General features: G+C 34.2%; 1 protein-coding gene across 1 annotated transcript; it reads right to left on the bottom strand.

Annotated features, from left to right (window-relative positions):
* Positions 1-1099: 1099 nt before the first annotated feature.
* On the bottom strand, positions 1100-24861 carry LOC149782475 (26S proteasome regulatory subunit 7). Its single transcript, XM_089933899.1, has 11 exons — positions 24709-24861; positions 20357-20394; positions 17665-17746; positions 15817-15891; positions 14275-14431; positions 12444-12612; positions 10798-10962; positions 9561-9648; positions 7499-7701; positions 7013-7109; positions 1100-2885 (listed from the first exon to the last, which is right to left on the bottom strand). Exons 1-11 carry the CDS (start codon positions 24776-24778, stop codon positions 2728-2730), a joined length of 1302 nt encoding a protein of 433 aa, XP_089790025.1. The 5' UTR covers positions 24779-24861; the 3' UTR covers positions 1100-2727.
* Between the last annotated feature and the right edge of the window lie 1213 nt (positions 24862-26074).

Genomic DNA, 26074 nt, shown 5'->3' with positions numbered 1-26074 from the left:
TTTTACCCTGGAGGAAAAAGTGCTAGGGTCAGCAATGAAAAATGGGCAGTCAGCTGACTGGAAACAGACTTTTTTGGGCCTCAGACAATGAGGATGCATTCTTGGATTTTGAAACAGATGACATTTGGAATTGGATACTGTGAATTTTAAAAAATGTAGACTTAATTTCAGGTCTGTATACATATAATACAAGTTCCCTTTGATCGGGTACCCAATGGATAACAGGAGAAGTTTCTTAAAATTCTGATAGTTCTATTCATATTTTATTTTGTAGCAACCACAAAATCCTCATGAAAAATAGTAAATTTAATATCCAATTAACAAAATTAAATCCACACAAATAAGTATTTTCATACAAGCCCCACAATTTAATTAATATTTAATCTGATTTGCAACATGCCTTCATACAAAATGTCATACATCATCTTCTTATAAATTTCTTTGCCCCAAAGAAAACTATAACCAGAGATGGGTAGTAAACAAAAACAATCCTTCATTTCTTCAAGGCAGATCGATGGATGTGTAATGCGGCATGAATTTCGGTTTAATAGAACTTCATTTTTTATCTTTGCTTTCTGATCCATAATTTCAACCTCAAAGTCCCTCTTGATTTTACAAATGTCAACTTTATCCTATTTGTCACACACCTTACCCACTTTATTTCTATTTGTCACACACCTTACCCTGTCTTGCTGCTAATTTGAAGAAGCTGATTTAGTTCTTATGCAAAGAAAACTGAAATCTGAACCCAAAAGCTGAACCCGTAAGAAACAGCTTTATTCTTCTGAAAAATCTAGTGAATAAAAGTCGTCTTTTTCTGGATGAAAAAGTGTAAAATACACAATTACCTGAAATCTTTTTAAAGCCTAGTCTTGATTCTTTGTTCTAAGACCTGTCATCTAGATCTATAAATGAACAGTATTGATGTAATAGCCCCTGGACAAAGGCTACTACCCACAGAGTCATATGGGTGTTGCTAGGGTTCAATGTGTTAAAATAATGTTGTATTATGGATATACAGGAATGTGTGAATTAAAAAAACATGGAACTTGTGAATTCATGAATAACACTTATTTTAAAACAAAAAAAGGTAAAAGCATTTAAAGAGTACTGAAAGTTTATTATTTTATGGCTAAATGGCTGTTTTACGAAATAAATGCCTATTAATGGAATTGAGATTAATTGCAACATGAGCTTATCCTTATGTATCATACTTAGAACGATTATCAATTTTGTATAATGTGCTGAAAACGGAACCTGAAGGTATCTAAGGAATATCGAGTGTTCAATTGAAAATATGAAAAAACATTTAAACTATCAATATCAAAATAACAAGTCAGTTTTCATGTATAAATTACAATTGTTTGAAACTCTCCAACGGTACAGCAACAAAGAAAGCAAAAAAGAGCACTGATTGAAAAAAGGAAAGGTCATAAAATGTTGCATTGTCTAGTTGTTGTCGTTGTTTTGAGTTTTATGCCATTTCTCAGCGCAATACAGACTATACATGGCAGCCAGTGAAACTGGCAGGAGAACCTGTAAAAAAACCAGTAATAACCACCAAACCACAGGAAGCTACTGGTAAGCTTTCTCACATACTCACATTTACTGAGCTAGAGACTTGAACCCACACAGACGTCAGATGGCAGTAACTGGCAAAGTTGAGCAATTTAGACCACTTGGCCAACCAGGGCCCCTGCCATGACTAGGATTTTTCACAAATAACACACTATAAGGATGACACTGCTTAGTAAATATGATTTTAGATATAAAACTAGAGTTCTTTATATTTTTAAACTGCATTCCCATGCAAAATATTGTAAAAACTGAGATAAATGCATGACATGATTCAACAATTCCTCAAGTGCAAACAATTAAAAATAGCTTGAAAAGATTGGGAAATCTGTGAAGCCCTAATATACGTCAAGCAGGCCAAAAAACCATGTAAATAAGCCAGTGATTTTCAGTACTTTGTTCATCTTGCATGTGTAAATAAACAGGTGAAATGGTCAGCACATCACTGCAACTAGACATAGTCCACCCCAATCATCCAAGTGCAAAATCAAGTGCTCTCCTTGTCCCAGTGTCACCTCGAGATGAGTTGTGCTCAATTTAAAACCTGTTCTATCCCAAAGGTGTAATTTAACTGAAATTGAAAGCCAAAATAATCATCTAACACAATGATCTGGTTTTCAACATTAAATTAAAAATGCTGAACTGTACAATCTGGGTGGATTTTCATGCTGAGAGAATAATTTTATGCATTTATGCAGTACACTCAACATGTTTGTCATGTAATTTCAAAATTGGTTTTGGAAAGGTTGCATATTTAGCAATAATAATAATTTAAACAAGCATATGTGTATTCTTTATTCTGTAAATGAAACAAATCTCCAGTTGTTAGCAAATGTAGTTGCTGCCACATGTTTTTCTCAAGCACAACATCAGTTTTCTTTTGTTTTTCAAACAGTACAATTCTACAAGTACATGTAATATGCTCACTTAATATATATGTATTTTCATGGACCCTGTCAAAATTTTCAGTCTTTCAATTTAAAAATATGTGCCAAACATTAACCTTTCATATTTTATTCAAGTACCTAAATTAAAAGAAAAATACTTTCTTTGTAAACTGAGCCTTCCAGAGTAAAGTAGAGTGAAGTATCATTCTTATCACTCTGGATCGGACTGTATCATATGAACCTTCGAAAAAACAAAATAAATATTTTAGTTGTATGTCATGTATCTCGGGGTAGAACTAAACTTGGCATAAGCTTTAATGACTTTGTTAACTGCTTCCAAGAAATCTTTTTCAGTTGCCATCTTTCTTCTAGCACGGATGGCAAACATTCCAGCTTCTGTACATACAGATCTTATTTCAGCTCCTGGAAGGGAAAAGAATGAGAAACAGATTAACAGAAATTTTCTTCATGACTGAGATGAACAAATTAGGAATTATACTACCTAACCACATATAAGAAAGATGACTGACTATTGTACACTAGCGATGTGATACTGAGCATAGCTGAGTGACATGCTGTGACTTGATTTATATATGTGGGTATGTGGTTTTCCAAAAATGACCATTTCACTGGCATTTAAATGAATGACAGGAGGAAATGGTTCTTAATGTTTTCAGAGGAGTATCAGTGCTCAGCTGGTTTTTATCCCTGCATTGTTATGCAGTTTTGATACAGTCCTTATGGATAACTGAATGTGTGTAATATCGTTAAACCTGTCCTACAACATTAAAGCCAGACACACACAACTTGGGTCAATGATAGTCCTTGGGTGAAGATCTTACTGGGATGTTTGGAATTTTGATCATGCCCCTTGGGGTGTGACCATGGGTTAGGGACAATTTGACAAAAATTTCAAACAACTCCAGTGTTGTTTAGTTCTCATGTCTGAAATTTGGCATATGTAATTAATGACCAAAGGGACAACAAATATCTGACTGCCTCCTGGGTGATGCCCCCAGGGTATATCCTTATCAACAAGTCCTAAGCCCCTGGGTCACATAATAAAAGCTGTTAAGATCACTCACCCCAAAAATGTTAATCATATACAGGAAACCATTGGGATATTAACATTACAACCATATACACCTACTGGATATAAAAAAATGTGAAGCCAGGATACACCACTACCTTCTGGGACTTTGTAACTGGGTCAAAACTTAAAACTATTGAGATCTCCGTTCTATAATTCTATATATAATTACTGGCTATGAGAAGACAAATTTATACACTAAACTGAAATGTTTGCCCTTAGGTCCTTCCCTTCCCCCAAGGGACTTTGCCCAAGAGTCATGGCTAGAATACTATTAAGATCCGCATTCTATTACCATGTATTACTAGTTGGACATGAAATGAGAAATGCACATACCCAACTGATATTTGTCCCTTACTGCAGTTTTTGCCCTAAAGAGACCTACCAAGAAAGTTCAAACTTCAGTTTTTTTGTCTAAATGGGGAAGTATTGGTATATATGTTTTACAATCGCAGAATTCAAGTTTTAATTAACATTTTATATAAATAAAAAATTCCACGAAATTGAAAACATAATGACGACACAGTATTTGTTGGTAGAATTCTCACAATTAATGCACAAGGGCATACAGTTCAAGGTCAACAATATCTAGATCTTACACAATGTGAAGTAGTCAAATGCTACTGCTTGTTTTATTTCTATGCCCATGAGTTTTCTGAAAGATGTTTTCTTCGATAAACATTCCAAACAGCGGGATAAGCACTACAATAAAATCACAGTCTTATATCTGAACTATAATAATCCAAAGCTAAGAAAATTTTCTTACCAAGAATTTGGAAAAGAAACAACAGTTGCAATTGGTTTGAATTTTATTGCTCAGAAAGATGCAGACAAGTTTACGGATTGAAACTGTCGATGTCAACATAAAAATTAAAGTCAATCAATATTTTCAGTTAATTTCTTCAATTTTCAAACAAGATCCTTGGCAATAATAATGAAGAAAGTATCATCAGAAAGCAAAAATGTCCTGAAGATACAAATCAAGTGAATGTAAGTGCAATTCTGTTATTTCTGCCCAAAAGTGAATGCATCAATGTGTTCCACACGAGTGAGCAATGGCAAATATAATGGCAGAAGGTTTATAAAGCAGAAAAAGGCAAAATATGTGTGAGGTAAAAACCTGAAACTTGGTAAGCAATTTTGCTAATGGAGTAAAATGTAGGTAACATAATCACAAGCTATTTCTTGTATAATCTCAAACATGATGCTGCCTGGCATCCAGTATAATGATATGTTATGGAAAGAAGATTGCATCAATTTATACATTTGGTAAACAGTAGTTCAGCTGTGCCAACCCCACCAAGACCTTTTAGGTCAAGGTAGTGAAAAAAAGTTTGTAAATTGGACCAGTTATCAGTAAGGTGTAACAAAATATCATGTGCTGCTATTATCAAGAGGGAAAATATGCATTTAAAAGTCCCGAAGTGCAATTCATGATTGATGCAGCAACGGTAAACACTGTGTTCAACTCAAAACTTGGTAAAGCTAACTTGAACCTTAATTACATCAAGTACAGTTTCACAAACAGCAATTCCAACCCTACTGAGCTCAATGGCTTCTTGATATCTCTCAATCTGATGTATTCCTTTACAAAAAAATCACCGGGGCCACGAATGTGGTGGCAGCAACATTTTCCCCCACCATTTGACACAATCAAATCAACACATGATGTCCAGTAAACGTAACTGTTGCACTTCCTGACTTTTTACTCTAGAATCTAAATAATCTCCTATATTCTTCTGTACTATGAAAACATTTTAAGAGGTTTATTGCCCATTCCATCCAAATGTGTAGCTTGCTGGATGCAAGTTTAAAAAAAAAACAGCTTGATCATGCAGACATTTTGCATCACAAGATGTGCATAGTTTAAAGTGTCTCAGGTACTCCAATAAAGTTAGACTGGTTCCCTGACCAATTCCACTTCATCTATTATGAAATTAAATCTGAATCAAACACTAACAAATCAGTATCTGGGTATTTCCATAATTTGTATTTTATTCAGTAAATCCATATTTTATGGGTCATTTCCATAAGACTTACAGCAAAATCATATTGGTTTGCAAGTCTGGTAACTGATACCTGACCATCAATTCAATAACATTTTCAATCAAAAGGCTCAAACTTCAACTCGAAACTCAATGGTTAAAAGTTGAGTTTAATTTATTAGAAAGGTTTAGTACTCTGGAGGAATATTTCACCTGAATGGTTTTGACAAGAAGTTGAAAAGAGCAATGTGGATGGTCAACACAACAGATGACACAAAAAATCTACTTGGCCCTACTTGCCAATACAACAAATTATCATAAAGCTGATCAAAACGGAGTGAACTTAAATTTTTAATTTAATTAAATTTAACTCATTTGGCCCTGGAGACTTTTGTCATTTTCACTTGAAACAAGGGTAGGAAAAGCATTTTAGAGGTTAATTCTGAATACATCCAAATATATCTTCTTCCAAGAGATTTTCATTTACACTGATGCCTAGTTGTGCAAGAAACATTGTTTTTCATTGGCTATTTGGCTCACGCATGTGCAGAAGGGTAAAAGTTGGAGGTTTTTTTTCCTTCTGCTTATTGGATGCATCATTTTCGTTTCCTGGCCACTTCTTACACTAAATCCCCAACATATCCAACTTTTTGCAAAGGTTCACCTGTCTGTGTGCAGTTCACACCAGTCTGCCTTAGAACATGGGCCAAAATATTTCATATCTGGACACAAAATCTGATCCCAAGAACAGACAAATATTTGGTGTAAAAGTAATCAAGTCTCAACATCTAGGATTTTCCCTCTGCCTTTAGTAATGCGAGTAGAAAGTCCAGATTATCTGGTATCATTGTAAAGCTACATCTGTCTGCTTTTCAGTAATACACCCACATTGTTGTATTTAAAATCATCTTGACACTACAGAGCTCGGAAGTTGGGTACAGCCTCATCATGCCTACAGGTAAGATTGGGGCTGAATGAGTTAACAAATTTGTGCCAATAAGAAGGTGCTAATCTCTGTCCAGTGGCAATAGTGGTTAGAACGTCTGCTTCCGATATGGGAGGTCGTGGGTTCTAACACAGACAGTGTCATATCAAAGACTTACAAAAATGGTACCAGCAGCTGCCTCACCTGGCACTCTGCATTAAGAGGTTAGTGTTAGGACTGGTCAGCATGGTGTCAGGGTAATGTGACTGGGTGGGACATCATGCTACATGTCTTTGGCATGATGTCCCAGTGCTAGACATCACTATAAACTGCCACGCTACAAACATTGTGTTGATATGACTCGAAAATTGTTAAAGCTACATTAAAAATCCAAATCACACTGTCCAAATGATTTAATTTTTTTTTTTTGGCAACATTTTTATATAATTCAAATAAGAAAACATTACATGTACCCTATGTTTTGTTATAACCAGATTAAACTTAAGTAAAAATTTTCTTACAGGTTTGAAAAATATTACAATACACTTACCTGTGCTGTTTGGACATAATCTAGCTAGAAGCTCGTATCTGATATCTTTCTCTACACTCATTGATCTAGCATGGATTTTGAATATGTGTGTCCGACCCTGCAAAAAAAGTTTTTATATGAGAAGACTGTAACATGCTTTAGTTTAACTATATGCTACATTTAACGCACTAAGTGGTTAGAAAAGAACATTTACTACAGAAGAACCCATGCAATAACTTAAAACTGACCAAATTGTGAAATAATGATTTAAACGGAGAGAAAGAAATACGAACCAGTTCTACAATGTAGTTGAACTTACATAAAAAAAATGCACTCTAAAAGAAATGAAAATCGAAGAGAATTTATTTCACTGATTGTCCTTGCCACTGAAAAAAAATTGCTGGTTCAGTCACACTTTTAATAAAAATTGAACTTTTGAGAATACACATGTTCAAATTCTGAAGTAATTAAATTCCTCATTGTAAACAATGTGAACTGCAGGTTTACCTCTAAATCTGGGAGCCCAAACTCAATCTTTCTGTCCAACCGTCCAGGCCTCATTAGGGCTGGGTCTAATGTGTCGGGTCTGTTAGTTGCCATAAGAACCTTTATGTTGCCACGGGGATCAAAACCATCCAGCTGGTTAATCAGTTCCAACATGGTTCTCTGTACTTCATTGTCTCCTCCTGCACCATCATCAAATCTGGCACCTGGGTACAGAGATATTCATCTTTATTGCCAAATATAAAACTTAAACCTTTACCATATTTCCAAATTTAACATGCCACCTGTCTATACACAAAAATTTACTAACAGTAAATACAATATGTACAAATGTAAACTTTGATGCCTTTGTAACATCAAAAAACTCCCTATTATGTTGAGCCCATAAACCATCAGAACGAATTGTCTGGGCAAAAATGTACTGAAATCAGGTAACTCACAGGGATACAATGATATCAGTAACTTTTCCTTTACTTTAAAAAATAAATAAAGATGCAAACAAAAGTACTTTATAAAGGTTAATAATGATTAATGGCACAAGAGGTGGTCAAATGACAGTCTTGAAGAAAACATTTTATATTTCAATGCCTTCTTTTAAATCTCTGAGATACTGAAATTTGTTCATTTTTATTTTTGTGTGTCTTAATGTCATTTTTCATCACATGATGGGCTAAACATGTTGGCCAGTCAGTATACTTGGTGGGTGAAGAACCTAGAAATAACCACCGACCCATGGAAGCTAGTGGCAGGCTTTCTCGTATACCCAATTTGGTTGAGATGAGATTGGAAATCATATGGACAGAGGTGAGATGTGTTAGTGACCTGTAAAGGCGAGTGCCTTTTCTGCACTACCATGGAATTTTGAATTTGGTGAACCTGTCCTATATCCTGAAGTTTGAGAATCCAGGGGCATAAATGGTGGTTTTACTGTCTCTGGTAAATATCAGATCATCCCAGTGTTTAAAGTGATTAAAAAACTTCGTGCAGGTAAAGCTTAATCTACAGTGCCTTTGAACTGGTAACAATAGTTAATAGTCTAAAGCAAGAACTTCATTATGTCATTACAGAAATATATGTACATAACAACAGTCAATAATAAAATGCAAGAACTTCATTATGTCATTACAGAAGTATATGTACATAACAGTAGTCAATAATATAATGCAATAACTTCATTAGGTCATTACAGAAATATATGTACATAACAACAGTCAATAATAAAATGCAAGAACTTCATTATGTCATTACAGAAGTATATGTACATAACAACAGTCAATAATATAATGCAATAACTTCATTAAGTCATTACAGAAATATATGTACATAGCAAGTCAATAATATAATGTAAGAACTTCATTATGTTATTACAGAAGTATATGTATATAATAATTTTAACTTGAAGTTACTTATCTGGTGCTAAAGTTACAAAAGATTCAGTGGCACAGCACAAATAAATTGGACAATGCATTATTCTTCTTAAGCCTATTCCAGTTTCATTGCAACCAGTTTATAATTTGTTAGAATATTTTTTGCCTACGAATGTACATGGATAAATCTTAAAGTCATTTATGCAAATGAAAACAAGCAAAACATTAGTATTTTCTTTGGCAAATATACATTGCAGACCATAAAATAAATCAAGGTATTGAGAATACTGATGGCTTGCAGTATTCTCATGATTCTAATTTACATCAGATCAGATGAAGGAACATAACTCAGAGATACTGCTATCCATGGGCCTTTGAACCAGGATAAATATACTCCTATAAAGACTCTTTATGTTATTCAAAACTTTCTTTTCTTCATGTCACTTTTAAATGTATATTAACAATTGAAACAGTAATTGTAAAACTACCTCAGCAATTTCCTTTTATAAGTATTTTCCACTACTGATTTAAGTACTGCCATCAGTTGAATATCAACGAAGGGGAGATGTCCACAATAAGGTTGAATATTTTACCTGAATTTGAGATACCTCCCTTGACCTTTAATAAAAAACAAAAACTGAATCTGACGCCACAGAAAAAATGACCGAATTCCTTCCAAGTCAATAAAACAGCCTTACCTCCAATAGCATCAATTTCATCAAAGAAGATAATGCACGCCTTCTTATTCCTGGCCATCTCAAAGAGTTCTCTAACCATTCTTGCTCCCTTTTAGGATGAAATGTACAAAGCATTTTAAAAAAAACATAAATTGGATGGAAGTTAGGAAAAAGAGAACAGTAGATGTAAAACAAAAGTTTAAAATTTGATGGGACAAATACTTAGAATTAACCTATAGATGATTCAGCAATATCATTGTATAGCACACATAGGTAATTAAATTATTCATGAGAATGTTATGATTAAATAAATTCAAAATCTTGATCTGATTTATACCATTATGATAAACAAAATTCCTTGCAAATCTTTTCCTTTTACAACATAAATGTTCAAGCCAAGTTATTTATTAAAACAGTAATATTAACATCAGGAATTTAATAATAAAAGATAAAAGAGAAAAAGATCATTACAATGTGATCAGCAAAGTATGAACAGTATGCACAACTGCCTCCAAATCAATAGGTGCATTCCTTGACTCCAATGTAAGCCATCTAAACAGTTAGTAAAGGTATGTTTTACTGGGCTTACTTACTTTTATGGAAATAATTTGTCCTTCTTTCAGTTTCTGTGACCTTGAGCTTTGAACTTCAAAATGAAAAAGTGACTCTACCATTTCAAATGCAAGCCATCCACTAGGTTTGGTCAAAATAGGTGATAATGAACTAAAGATGTCATACATAAACCATTTTCCATTTCAGCCAAATTTATTATGCAGTAATTGTAATATTAAACTTTGACCCCAAATCAATTTGTGTCTTTTACCTCATGTGGAAGCTATCTAAAAGTTTTTTTTCCCAAGGTATCTGGTATAAAGGACAAGTCATGGTGAAAAAACAATTGTTTTCCTTCTTTTAGTCAATGAAACCTTGACCATTAGTGCATGAAATCAATAGGTTTTGTCCTCGTCCAAATTCTAAGCTACTTACACAGTCCAGTAAAAACAGATGGCATAGAACTCGAGTTATTGTGTAGAAACCACATAAAGATCAGATGGCAAGATTGATGTAATCCAAAATATATTACATCAGAACATTTATAAACATTACTATTACAACAGTAAAAGAACTAAGATTTCACATCAACAGTGAAAACTGTAAATTGTTAGTGTTTGGTGCTGGTAACAGCTGTTTTAATACATAATCTGTGTAACTTTCAATGGCATGCACATAAATAAAGAAAATAATGATACAGTCTTACCTCTCCTACATACTTCTGCACCAATTCAGATCCAATGACTCGGATAAAGCAAGCATCTGTTCTGTTTGCCACAGCCCTTGCACACAAGGTTTTCCCTGTTCCTGGGGGTCCAAACAGCAAAACTCCTTTAGGTGGTTCTATTCCCAAATTGACAAATTTTTCTGGCTGTAAAAGAAAAAGTTTTATAAATATTTTTTGTTTAAAAAGCTGGTTATTTTTTTAAAATGGAAACCTACATCTCCCTGCACAACAAACCTAATGTACAGTACTTAATTTCATATATAACGATATTATTTTAAACTACCAACCCACACAACTAAGCCTGGGATCATAACCACAAATCCATATTACATGTCCTTCTAAAATCAAAATTAAACATGAGCAAATTCCAGGAATTGATGTTCCCTACTTTTTTCCTCCTAAACTGAGCGAAGTTTTGTTGCAGAAAATGCTTGGTAATAATGGTGAGGAATTAAAGTGCATTTGTCTAGGAAACACCATGCAAAAGATGCAGAAAACTGACACTCACAACAGGGTGATGCATCAATATAAAGCTGCATCCAAAAATTGTGCCAACATTTAGCTGCCAAACCTCCACTAAATATGCACTGAAACACACCACCTAACTACTGTTTCCACAGCTTCACTTTGCCACTAATTGTTCAATTTCAACCAAATATGGCATGCAGTTTTATACTTAGTTTCTGCAAGCACAACTTTACCATTAAAAAAAAAATTTAACCCAAATTTGGCAATTGTCTTAAAACTAATGAGATCTTGAACGAGTACTATTCCAGCATTCCACACATTTAACGAAGTAATGCCCCTTGATCACCCATACTCTAAAATTTGGTTTTCATGACAAAATATTACTAAGCATTGTTGGATTTCAACCAAATCTGGCAAGCAGCTTTAATATTGATAAGACCTTGAATGAATTTCCATACAACAACAGAAAGGGTTTAAGGCCCCTGATTGCTCTGACATTTCTGCAAGCTTACCTTTGCTAAGCTTTGCAAGCTTTCAACCAATTTGGTATGCAGCTCTATTATGATGGAACCTTGAATGAATCTGATCTCCCACATTTCAGAAAATCATTAACGGTAGTTATGGCCCCCAACTGTATATCCTCTGGACTTGATGTGTAACTTTGATAAGCCTTGTCCGATTTCAAACAAATCTGGAATGCAGCTTTATACAAAGAGGACCTAGCACAAATTTACACAAGTCATAGCCTCTCATTGCTTGTCCTCTTGATTTTGGTTTTTACTGATGAGTTTACTAAGCTCTGTTGGATTTTAACTCAATTTTGCAGCTTTAAAAAAACTCCAGTACTGATTACACCATTTACAGTGGTTATGACCCCTTATTGATTTTCATGCTATCTTTGGTTTCTGCAACATAACTTTACTAAGGAATGATGGATTTAAACCAAATCTGTCATACATTTTTATACTGATGAGCCCTTGAATAAACTTTGTTTTCAGCATTCAACATCATACTTTAGAGGAGTCATTGCCCCTGAATACCTATCTTCTTATGTTTGTTTTCCAATCAAAGTTCGTCTTTTTCAAGGCCCTACTGAGCAAACTGTAGTGAGTAGGGCTCTTTGCAATTCATAAATCACTAACAGCTCTAGTTCTTACATGCAGTAATGGTGTCTCCACAACTTCTCTTAGTTTTTCAATCTGTTCCTTACAACCTCCCACATCACTGTATGTCACATCTGGTTTTTCCTCTACTTGCATCATGGTCACAGATGGGTCAATCTTGGGTGGAAGTGGAATGTGGATCTGGTATTTGTTTCTATCAACTCTGAAAAGAGAAAGAACTAATTACATGTAAAACAGCTCCTATCAACTGGTAGAGAGAACTGGATAGCACAGGACTGGCATACTAGTATGGTACTTTATGGGTCTCAGACTTGACCCTCTATTCTGGCGTATGCATAGGGGTGTGTGTCTGCCCATCTAAGATTGGTGGTTTCTGTCTGGATCCTCTGGTTTCTTCAAGGATAGTAACTTGTGAAATATTGGTTCATTTAACTTTCCTTCAATGTTCATAATTATAGCTATCTAAGTATTCAAGCAATTGTAAATCACAAAAGAGTACTGGCTATTGTGATATTCTAAATATACAGGGGTCAAGCTAGGCTTGAATTTTAGGAAGTGACTCCTCCTTTTGGATAGAACAGGGAGAAGTTAGAGCTAAACATGGAGAAGTGGGAGAAAAGAAATATACATAGACACATATATGTGTGCGTTGTTTTCATTTTCTTATTTGAATTATGACTTTTATTTTCTAGTATGCATATTTGCATCTGACGATGGTTTTATGCAATACTTTATTTTCAAGTAGAAAATTTTAAATGTTCTATCTACATTATGAACATATTTGGTGCATGTTTAAAATTATCATATTCATATGCAGTGTATTTTGGCAATATGACTTAAAAAGAACAACGGAAGCTATACATTATAATGAATATTAACTAAGTAACTTGATTACAGTATTGTAATTGCAAGTTAGTACAACTGCTTAGTCAACTACCCATAATCAAGAATTTTTCTTTTTGCTTTCTAAAAGTTCACAATACAATGGCAGATGAAAATATTTCTAAACTTGCCTGAAACAACCCCTGCACAATGTACATAAGAGCAAATGCACATGTATGATGTACACAAATCATCCTCTTCGACCCGACTTCTTTGTAGCCAATAAAACTTTACCATAACTGTTCATAGACAACAAAATGAAGAATTTAAGTATATAATGTACTAAACCCTTTTTTTTCCAACCAAGTCAACACAGTCAAGATGCAAATGCAACTATTCTTAATGTAACGACTCACTTGTTAGATTTGTTAAAAGATTCCATTGATAGGATTGCAAATATAAGGTTTTATTATTTGTCTATGTACTTGGTGTTGTGTTAGGCATTGGTTAAATAGCATTTGCTTTGCAGTTATTTTTCTTTGTATTTTCACCAATATGAGTGAACTCAGCATATAACGTTGACCTTATATCATATCTCAAATTACACAACACAGCATTGTCCCCCATATTTCTGACATAATAACTGCATTTTGAAGTTAAATCTTCAATAATGTAATATTTAGACTGCTTTCTATGAACTGTATATTTTCCCCGACTATAATTGCCCAATGGTTTACAAAAAGAGCCAATGTGAACTTACAATACTACACTTGTGTTAATGTATGACGTTACAGAGTGGAGAAAAAAACCTGGTCAGACATAATTCACTTCTGATACTATACACTACAGGCACGTACATTCAGTGTCACAGGCACAAATTTGCGTCTATCTGGCAAAGTTGTAGATTATCTTGGGTCTTTAACACTTTCCTTTAAAGTGATATTTTGTTGTAAGTTAAGCGCAGCACAATACCCAACAGCACAGTGAAGCATGGTGCAATTCAGCAGCAGTAATACCACCATGAACATTACCCTGTACTTACCCAACCCTCATTCCTTCCTCAATATCTGTTGGAGCTACTTGATCCCCAAGGTCCACTACAAACTTTGCAAACTGTTTGACATTGATGATATACTTGGGGTCCTCTGAGTCCGCATTGATAATCTTTGTACACCTGGCTACCTGTAGAGGTTGTTCACCTGTATTGGTCAGAAGCAATAAATATCAAACTAGCTACAGTCAAATCCAAATTAGTGAAATTATTAATAAAACATAAAATGGTATTAGTCATCAGGAACCTGGATGATTAGAGACAATTAGAAGCTTGATTAATTGCAATGATCAGAAGCTTGGATATTAGGTGATTGCAAAGGAGACTTGCATTCTCTCCCATAGTTCAATGCATTCTGCTTAATTCATCTCTGTCAAGGTCCCCTGGACTGTTTAACATCTGACCTGCAAACCAGGGACTCATCACTACATGAATAATATGGTTAACTTAGTTATCAAAATACTGTTGAGTCTCAACAAAACAGTTCAATGAAATTTTAATAAAAAACAAACTGAAAGGTTTAGAACCATATGCAACATGGAATTATTCCATACTGATTCTAGTTCGACATCATACTCAAAATAATTTCCACTTTTCTGAGGTGCAGAATAATCATTTTATTGTCTAATGAAGTTATGATCTTTCAAAATATTTTAGTGAAAACATGCATGTGTGATTTGAATTTTTAACACACCTTTAACAATTTTTTGTCATATGCTATGATGTCTGCAATGTGGCAGTTTATAGTGAGGTAGAGCACTGGGGCATCATGCTGCAGATACGTAACATGATGTCCCACCCAGTCACATTATACTGACACCTGGCTTACCACTCCCAACACTATTCTCTTAATGATGGGCGCCTAGGGAGGCAGCTGTTAGTACCATTTTTATAAGTCTTTGGTATGACTCGGCCAGGGTTCAAACCTGTCATGAAAACATATAAGCATGACCATCCATTTTGGAGCAGCAATAATGTGATTTTCAAGATGGTCACAGTGGCCCCCATTCTGAATGTCAGATCAGCACTGTTTTCATTTAGAATGCAACAAGGCGTCATATAAGAAGTCCCTCAGTGAAAACATCCATGACAGTACAATCATGGCAGCCATATCTGCTGCCAGATCACCATCATTTCTTTCAGGACTAGCTATAAATGATTTTCAAGATGGCTGGCATGCAGCAGTTACACTGTATATCCGGGAGCATCATTTTCATTTAGGATTAATCATACCTTAGGATGAATGAGTTTGTAAGCTTTTTGGCAATCTTCCAAGGAGCTTTGCAATAACAAACTTTAGTTATGCCAATGGATGCCAGACTACTAATCTGGACAAAAGGCCATCATGTAAGCTTCTGGTCTAGGACCTGTATGGGTAAAAATCTTTAGATAAAAAATCAAAGTGCTGTTTCTGAAAAAATATTTTGATCCTATAACAAATCTGGCACTCTATACTAATTTAAATATTCTTCAAAATCAACTTGTCTTAGGGTATGATCACCAAGAAGGTCACCTCTTTAAATGAATACTCACTCTGCAATGTCTGTTTGTCTGCTGCCAGATCCCATAAAGCAGGAGGAGCTAACCCTGTATCTGACTCCTTAATTCCTGAGAAAACACAAATTGGTAAATAATTAAGATTTAGTCTCTTCAATATCAAAATGAAATGTTATTTCTACCATTTAAATTTACATTACCTAAGTGATGAAGTATGATTCTGAGACATAATTATTACACATATATTTAACATGCATACAAATAATGCAACTGATGATTTGTACCATTTTTATCTTCTATCAGTTTCTTTTGTAGTGGTAATAAATCACCTGATTAGGAGTTAATTTTCTGGAACTCAAGTATAATCATCCAAATAGTCAGGCAAATTAGTTGGTACTTTTAAATCAACATCTAAAATCCCATCAAATGCATTAAAGGTTCTTCAAATACTTTGAGTTGTTCTTTGCTTGCCCACTTCAATATTCTACTTGCATTGTTTGACACATGGCTCAACCATACCAATCCATTATAACTATACACAATCCTTTATAACTATACATGTCAATTTTTATTTTATTTTTGGTTGTTTTTAGCATCCTTTTCAATTACACTATTGGCTATAGTATGCAGAGAAAATGGGGGCTAAGTGCCTTTTGCAAGGACACAATGAGGCAGCCAACCAGGACAGGCATGGGCAGGTCTTGAACCTGTGACCCTCGAGTTGCAGTCCGTTGCTCTGTTTAGGTACATACTGAAATGACCTTGGCTTTGATTTACCATAAACTATATCTTCCATTATATTACCTTCACTATTAACATAAGACTCATGATTTGTTACCACATACCTATTTGAGATCAGGCTAATTCCTCTCGTGATTCCAAATTTAATAAATACACAGATACCACTATCTATAACCATTTCTAATTATTCTTAGTTATTTTCATTAGCATTCTGAGTCTGTCCTTGTACAGCAAAGTAATGTGCTGGGACAAGTTTAAGTTATTCATACACGCAAATCAAAATGCTTCTAAAACATTGGCACAATTTACATTATGTACCAGATGTGTGGATTGACATTGTAAATGACGTCAAATGATTAAATTTCAAGATAGGATCATGCGTTCGGCTGACTGAAACTTGTTACAAAAAGATACATTTGTATGCAAATGTTATTTCCATTAATCATGCCACATTCTGAACAAAAGACATCACAGATTAGAGAAAACATTTTTCTAATTTTTATTCCATAACTGGCTTTAAAATGCACTTGTCTGGTCAAGCAAACATCTTGAATAAGTGACTTACTATATGCTCATCCATCAACCAAAAATAAGATAAGATGAGTGGAGCTTTCAAGTTTTATATGCATTATGTCTTTATATTTATCCTCCAAAAATATACAATAATGGTATGGAAGAACACTAAATTTATACTGCAATGTGCTAGTACAGCTTTCCCTTTCTTTCATGTGCTTAGTTTCAGCATAATTCTAAATGTAACAAAGCTACTATGGGACCAAAACCATACCAAAGTATAATAATATGGGTTGAAAGCAGACATTGTTAACTTCAGTGTTATATCTTTATTTCCTTTTCAAAATGCCCGAATTTAACAAATTCTGATACTTTCTGCGTTACAACTGCTTGGTACACTAAGCTATTCTCAATATATCCAGATATCTTGGATCAGCACATAACATGATTTTCACTATAACACGATTCATAAAAAAACTTGGGCCATTGTCACATACTGAACAAGTATACTGCACATAAACTGTAAAACCACAAAGTGGGCATGAAATCGAGGTGTGCTGCAATTCTTGCATCATTTTGGCTACTACTGCAAAGTGTTAGAAAGAATCCAGTATAGTACAATATCAATACCTGCAAGCTCGTTAACTTTCTTCATGACATTCTGAACATCGTCCTCAACTGTCTTGATAGCTTTACTGTACTGACCAACACCCTGAAAATATTAATTTCTGATGTTACAATCAATTTACCAGCTTAAGTGTTTATTTCAAGAAATCCTAGTCACAAATGAAACCATAATGCATCAATTCCTACTAGCAAGGTTGTCGTTGGGCAAGTACAATTTTGCAAAAGTAGAAAAATTGCTAAATTAGTGCAGCATAAAAACAAATTTAGAATTTTAAGACCATTTTCTGCCACATCATTCTTGCAAAGGCAGTACCTTGCCTAGCTCTTGATGACAGAACCTACTGTTCCTGTTCACAGACCCTCAGTCTTTCAGATCTGTCTACAGTTTCTATAAACTGGACTGTCTGTGTTCGGGGAAATGAGGTCCTGGACTTCAAGTTTTGAAATCTTACGGACAACTATGACAAAGTCATAACTGGATCGTCACTCTCTAAATTCAGACAACCAACAGCATACAACTAGCAAATACAATGATCAAACCTTCAAATAGCTTATTTTAGTAAAAAACATGACATCAGTGATTCTGAATATCATGCAGTTGTACAATGAACCCAGGCTAAATATTTAAAAATAAATGAACATATATTTTCCAATACAACAAGAAATAATTTTACTTAAGTTGGGCTTTGCTGAAACTCATTACTGCGATCTGCATTTATCGCTAGACACTAACATATTCAGCTACTATAGATACTAGCAAGACAGACTAAACCCTGATATTGCTTTAAAAGCCAATTAAATCTGCTTATTGGCTTATTCAGCTGCTCATCTGTACCATGTCAATTACACATCAGTATTTCTGAATGGTAATTAATCCCTCATGTGGCATTAAACATTTGCATAATGGTGGATAACAGACTTGGGATAAATTACTTTTGTCCATTACAATTACAATTAGGATGTGCTGGTAGATGTCAATTATAATTTCATTACACCATATCGGTGATGTTCAATTACAATTACAAATACAGCGTAATTGTAATTCATTAATCACCTAAGTTGGAATCCCACAGTAGCCTAAGTAAAATCATTTATATACGGTTTTCTTATCATAAATTTAGTTTTAATGCTTATTTTCTATCTATTCCTATATTATTAGACTAAAACCTGGCAGTTACGATAAATATATATGTTTACTCAATTTTTATAATTTATTTGGAATTAAAAAAACACATTTATCATTGCTTTTGTAACTAACATGTAATTGAGTAATAACGTAACTCTAGATCTTCAATTACAATTACACCTTACTGATGATGTTCAATCATAATTACAATTACAGTGTAATTGTAATTAATTACTCAATTACACCAATTTCATTGTAACCGAACCCAAGTCTGCACTGGCAAAGCAGGTATTAAACTTTAGCATCCTAACCCTACAACCCTTGCATTATTGCATCACTAGACAGAAATCAACATTATTTTTCTGTTTTTAGCTCATTTGATTACCATATATACTTGCTTTCAAGTGGGATCCAAATGCAAGCTTCAAAGACCCAGATCTGTCATTGGATAATGTACCAGCAGATCTGGGCCTATAGGCAATTTGCAAGAAGTTGCAGGTTTCAACAGAACAAACAACACAGACTCTGATCTGCTGTCACATTATGCAATGGCAGTTCAGTCTCTGTTGTTCCAGCTGGATTGAAGTTTTATGTGAGCAAATATGGTAATGTACCCTAAAAATATCCATCAGTCCTACTACCATACAAATTGAAAATGAGCAGTGCCAGTACACATGCACCTAGATGCTCTATTTATAGTAATGATGCCTGTGCTTTTGCCAATGGAAATGAAAAAGGTCAAATAGCTGCGGTCAGCTAGTTCAAAATCAGAGCTCACAAGATACAAATGTGACTCCAGTGAACCCCAAAGTATTAACTTAGTGAGTATTAAATCAAAGAAATACAGAACAGAGGCATTTCTTTGTCAATTTTGACAGAAATAGCCTTTTGCTGACCCAAGTCAAAACCACATCAGAAATGAACCGTTGGTTTTAATGGTAATTTCAACACACTGTTGGCTTTTTTTAAAATAGAGCTCAGAAATGTAGCAAGTGCTATTCCCATGGGCACACCAGGGCAATCATCCTGGGCTAGTCTGAATGGCTATAGAACCCGTAACCCTTGGATTACTAGTCAGACACTCTACCAACAGAGCTACTGTGGTTGTCAGATTAAAAATGAATATTCACCAAAGTATTTAATAGAATTTAATGTTCCATTCCTGCAACATGTTTATCAAAGTTTCAATAGGAAATTTTTCCTTTTCATATATGCATTATTTTGATCAGTTTGAGTGCACAAGAAAATAGTTTATGCACATTACTGCAGTTATTGTTATGCTGGTTTGACATTTATCCATGCACTTCCGCTTTCACAAATGCATGTACATTATATTAAGTTTTTGATCTTTTGTATTTTAGTACATAGCACAGTCAGCAGTTATGGGACACAATTATCTCATTACAGCAAGTTAAGATCTGTAATGCTATGTATCATCATTGTTGGATTTATATGCCCTGTTGAAGCTCATTGCTGCAATCTGCAATTATTTCGAGACAGTGTTATTTCTTATCACCCACCCCCACCCACCCTGAATATGGGAACTGAACTGATTCTGTAAAAACTTACATATGTTTTCAGCAGGGCAATATCACCTTCATCTAGAGCTGAAAGAATAGAATTGGAAGAGTTAATATGGTCCTTAAAGTAAACTTAAATAGCATGGGTATCAACAACATATCGTAAGAACAATTCCAGTATCAGTTTAATAATCTGTACTGTTTTTTAAAAAAAAAAACACCTAGGTCTGCATGTAACACCATGATCAAGCCATTGCTGTAAATGAGTGACATTGACACTAAGGTTAAACATTTGAACAAGCATTCCACAGAATAAACTGTCTTCAAAATGATTCATCCAATAAATATAAGCGACTGAAATGTTAACCATGGTGTAATTTATTTAAACATTTCAGTCACTTATATTTACTGGATGAATCATTTTGAAGACAATTTATTCTGTGGAATGCTTGTTCAAATTTTTAACCTGTAATTTATTTAAAACTAATGCTACAATAAAGTAAACAGCAGTACTGGTTATTTTTAAAAACATTTTTCATTTTTGGACTCAAGTAATATATGGATCAAATTTTAAACAAAAAAGTATACAGTGGAACCCCGCTATAACATATAATTGGGGTCCAAAAAATTGGATCATGTTAAAAGCAGGGTTGCGTTAATGCAGGATTTTCAGTATTTTACATTTTTCAGAGAACAACTCATTGGCACATGTACGTGTATTCATGTCTAATGTATATGATGAATAGGGGTGTCGTCATGGCATGCAGTTCATCCATAAAGCATGTAATTCCATTGAAAAATTGCACACAGATTTACAATATTCAGTAATTTTGTCCCAGATCATTGTGTCTGAATTCAACGTCTAATATATAGCATGAACAGAGTATTCACAACATTTACTTGCCGTCTGATACCGTACCGTCAGGGCTTGCAATTAATCCATAATACATGTAATTCCATTGAAAAAATTGCATACATATTTAAACTATTCAATAATTTTGTCATAGATCATTATGTGTCTGAATTCAATGAAAAAAATTAACAGCAAAATCAGGTTAAGAAAGATGAAGCATGTGTACAATTTATTATGTTCCAGGATCTATGAATGGTATTTGTACAAATTTCATACTGCTAAAATTTTCTCAGATGTTTCCGTGTACATTAAGCCATTTTAAATTTCCAATAATTAACACTTGTACACCTATTCGTTTGAACAACTACAGCAAGAATAATTAACAACCAACACATGCTTTCAGTGTGTGTATAACTTTTACTGCAGATTTTGTGAATATCCAAAGAAACGTGTGAAAACTCCTATACTAATCATTGTACAAAGTGCAGAGAATGACTTGCGTTTGTGAACTAGCTTTTCCATTATGGTAAAATATTTTTTTTAAAAATAGGAAATTAATAATGAGTTCACAAGCAAACACCTAACACATGTAAAACCTGAGAACTAAGTGCAGTAGGCATGCACTGGTCAAGAGTCACTTTTACTTTTAAAAAATTCAGCTGAATGCATGTACAATTTCAAACCCTTTCAATTTCTAGCTAATAAAGCGGAATAACTGACTGTGTCTAACACCGCCAAGCCCAGCAAATATGTTGGCGGCTTTTGTTTTTGATGTTTATTAAATTGTGGGAATCTTTTATCAACCACCACATTGTCTGCTACTTGGTTGCGCATGCAGTTAAAGAAGAAATGCATATTGGCTATTGTTTGAGCAACGATTGTATAAAGAATTAACTGAAGACAATCACAAAGACTCTTCCCCAAAATGATAATAAACGTTGAACACACTATTTCTCATACTTAAAAAAATAAATAATTTCTGGCACAAGAAAAATACACGTACATGTATTTCAGGAACCACGCCATGATCATATTATATTCAAATTCATATCAGATCTCTTCCCCAAAGTGATAATCATTTTTTTATACACTATTTCATGTACTCTGAACAAAAAATATTTTTCATGTGCTGATGAATATACAAAATTTCAGGAGCCACGCCACGACCATGTTATATCCGAATTCACATTATGGCAGGGTTGCACTGTCTTTATATTTTGAGGTCAAATACCCTTTTTCTGTAAACAGCGCTAATAAGAACCCATAAAAAATACTAAATTAAGGTGCCAATGTATGTACTGTTTCAAGTCTACAAAGTACAAACCTTGCAAAACATAAAGCATTATGAACTGAACATGATCTCTCTCCCTCTCTCTTAAAGTTTAAGACCTGAATGTGGGCAAGTACCATGCAATATTGAGCTTGCCGGTACCAAATTTGAACTTGTCACTGGTATCAAGCATGTGGATTTGTCCAGCTCTCACTTAAGTTGATTTATATGCAAATATATCTGGTAGTGAGAATCAAAAAAATCCATCAAGAGGCTTAGGAAATATAGGCAAATTGAAAACTTTACCTAAACCAAAATGACAATCTTCAGTGAATGGTACACTGACCACAAGATCAATAGGGCAAGTGAGAGTGAATAGTCTTTTGATGCATGATTATTCATCTCAAGCAAGAAGAGAATCATTCTGGGGATTCAGGGGAAAAATAGCAACTGAAAAACATTCAACCTAAGCCTTATAAGTTATCTCAAATCTTTTCTGAAAGGAACCTTGACCCCAATGTTTACTAGGCAAGTGTGTTAAACTAAAAAAATATTATGTGCCTTATCAGATTTTTCTACCATTTTCAGAACAGACACAAGGTCCACTTAATTGAACAAACTGAAAAACTGTGAATTGTTTTTACAGAGTTCATTTACGTATATTTACAAATGATTCTTGAACTGTTAAATAAATTAACAGCCCAGATTACTTTTCCTCTTCAGATACCTTGCAACACTCATCAGTGCAACATTCCAGGCAAACTGCATTACATTTGCTTGTAAGTTCTGATCGGGAGATTTATTACACTTACATCAGCACAAATGGTCAGATTCTTTTATACTGAATAGAGCTGAATTTCAGACCCAAAATATGCACCCAAAAATCACAGCTTATAATGAATCATTCCAAATATTAACCAGAGCTAAAGTGTGAATCAGAATCCTTTTTACAAAATATTCAATTACAAGATTTGTATTCAAAATATGCACTTACCTGAATGCCTTTTGCAAAATGAAACAAATAACACAGAACATGTTCAAACAGGTTATCTCAAGTGGCAGATGCAAACCTGTCACAACATGACATGTCACATGAAAAACATAATTTTCAACTACAAAACCCAACACAGTCATGTTTTGAATAACATGATTTCCAGTAAACTTAGAGAAATTAAGAAAAAAACAATTGAGTTTTCTTTACAACCATTATACACGCCTGTAACCTATAGTATGTAAAAACAGCAAACAGTCCTATTAAGACAAAACTCAGGGCAGTTTATACATCTGATTGTCAGAGAGGTGAGTCAAAGGGAAGATAGTAAGAAATAAACAACCAAAATCTCACAGGATACTTGCTGACAGCAGTGATATGTTATGTCTTTTTGAACACTGCTGTTGGAGCCCATTAGGCTAATTTTAAACAGGAAAAGTACACTAAGTGAACAATCCAATTCATCTGAGGTGAGAGAAATCAAAGAAATGCATGACAATGACCAAAAGTTATTACTGACCATTGCCTTGAATAAGAAAATTCAAGCCATTTATGTTAAAGATTATCAGCAAGATCAAGATGAGCCGCAACATTTATGTAACTTTATATTAATACACGTATTATATTTTTCGGTAGTGTATAAGTGCGACTAATTTATGAAGACAGCAATGTGTCATAATGCAGTTGTGATTCAGCAAGAGGATGAGCTATCTGCAAACACCATGTCATCACTATCCATTCTGGAGTACATGACATCAATCAACAATGCAACATCACTGTACATCATCACAGCACATGAATACACTCTTTATTCCCAAAAGGTACAAGTTATGTATACCACGAATTCCCCTGTCAATTGATCCCAAAACATTCGTCACAGTACTATGTGTTCAAACTGCAAGGTGTTGCCCCATCATTATTATAAATATCATGATCAATTTCCTACATTTCATGATTGAGAATATGGCAGATATGCAGTGAGGTTTGAATGGGTTGGGATTCTGGCCACCTTTTAAACCAAGAAATCAATGCTTGCCAGTAACAGAAACTGCAACAGTATTGTAGCAATTAAAACCATATCAATATAAGCCGGTATAACTGAGTAGAAACTAATAAGTAGTCTCTTTTAAGTACTTGGAGAAAAGTGATAGTGTTTTACTTCTGTTAAAAAAATTAAATTTCCATACAACGTACCCCCCCCTCCCCACTTCAGTTCAAAGAATGAATAAGCAATTTTTTCCTCGCGCTCTTAGGTCTAAGTTAATTACGCAAAATTGTGCTTTGAACCTTGTATTGGCTTTTCAGCATCTTTGTCGTCCTTAGTTTTTCGCTGATCAGCTCCAAGATAATCAGGCATTGTGTATTTGTCTAAAATGTATCTATCTTATGCGGCGAAGTGTCTGTTTTTGTACCAAGTCTCGTAAAAGTCTCGTAGCTCGTGTGAAATTCTTTTTTCCTGAGCTCTTTGGAAAACAACGCACCGGAATAATTACTCGGTTAAATATTTTTAGGTCACATTGCAAAGATTTTATTTTTAAACAAATAAACCATTAAAAACTAAATAAATCAATTAAATTCATCTTTTTTGTCAATGTATTAGCATTAACAAGAAAGCAAAGAAGATTTATAATGTACAAGTAGTACTTTGTATAATGTGACATCGCGGGATCAAGATGGGAAATACTATGTTACAACATGTTTTCCCACAGGCTTAAAATTGAGATGGAACTCTGGGATCATGATTAAAAATAGTATGTTAACTAATATCCATAGTTTTAACAATAAGGGATTCAAAAAGGGCCAGGGCAATTAACATTGAGCCATTATCAAGTAGGGCTGAATGGGGACATACTGGAATTAACAATACTCATAAGGGGTTAACTCGTGTTGATCTCTATTGTTCCTAACTGGAAATGTAATCTTGAAACCACACCTACTATCCAACATGCTGTGGAATGACCAACATATAAACATATATATTAATCACCCAGGGAAAGGATGTAAAAGAAGAGGAATAGAAAAAGTAGAATTTAAATCCCTTATAAACAAAATGAACTTCTATATCTCCAAATAACTTCCATATTATTTTCTTATAACAAATTAAAGCCCTTTAACTTCTCTACCATCCATTGTAAAACAAATATTTCACTTCTACCACCCTTATAATGCCCATAACCCTAACAATGAGGTGCATGGAGAGATGATAGTAGAAATGTCTTACTACACGCGCAGAGACTTATTCACTATCATACATGGAGTTGAAAAACGAGAAGAAAAAACAGAAGGGGCAATTGTGTACATGTACTATTTTAAAAGAATGGAGAAAAGAGCAAATGCTAACTTGAAAACAGGCATCGGCTTGTCTTTTACAATCCAGTCACAAATAAGTCCAATACTGATATAAATACTGCATGAAATTAAACATACTGTATTTATACAGTGCCTTCCAACATTTAATGTTATCACTAAAACACTACCTGCTAAAACACCAGCAGAAAGTTTCTTTGTTGCAACAATATCCAGTGCCAAATGAGTCTTAATTGGTTATTACGTTTTTTAAAATAAAAAACAAACAAATTTTACTTTCTTGGTCTTCAAAGATTTAATACGTTGAGTGAAAGTGCTGATGTTTGGTGAAAATTAAATCTTCTAC

This window comes from Sinohyriopsis cumingii, chromosome 15 (genome assembly GCF_028554795.1).
Source record: "Sinohyriopsis cumingii isolate HCF-2022 chromosome 15, ASM2855479v2, whole genome shotgun sequence".
NCBI lineage: Eukaryota > Metazoa > Mollusca > Bivalvia > Unionida > Unionidae > Sinohyriopsis > Sinohyriopsis cumingii.
This window is presented reverse-complemented; position numbering and strand designations above follow the sequence as displayed.

Coding starts and splice junctions, on each gene's coding strand:
- LOC149782475 (XM_089933899.1), bottom strand. CDS start 24,778: ATGCCTGATTATCTTGGAGCTGATCAGCGAAAAACTAAGGACGACAAA. Junction 17,747..20,356: donor TTGCCCTGCTGAAAACATAT/GTAAGTTTTTAC, acceptor TAATATTTTCAG/GGTGTTGGTCAGTACAGTAA. Junction 9,649..10,797: donor TGCAGAAGTATGTAGGAGAG/GTAAGACTGTAT, acceptor TCATCCTAAAAG/GGAGCAAGAATGGTTAGAGA.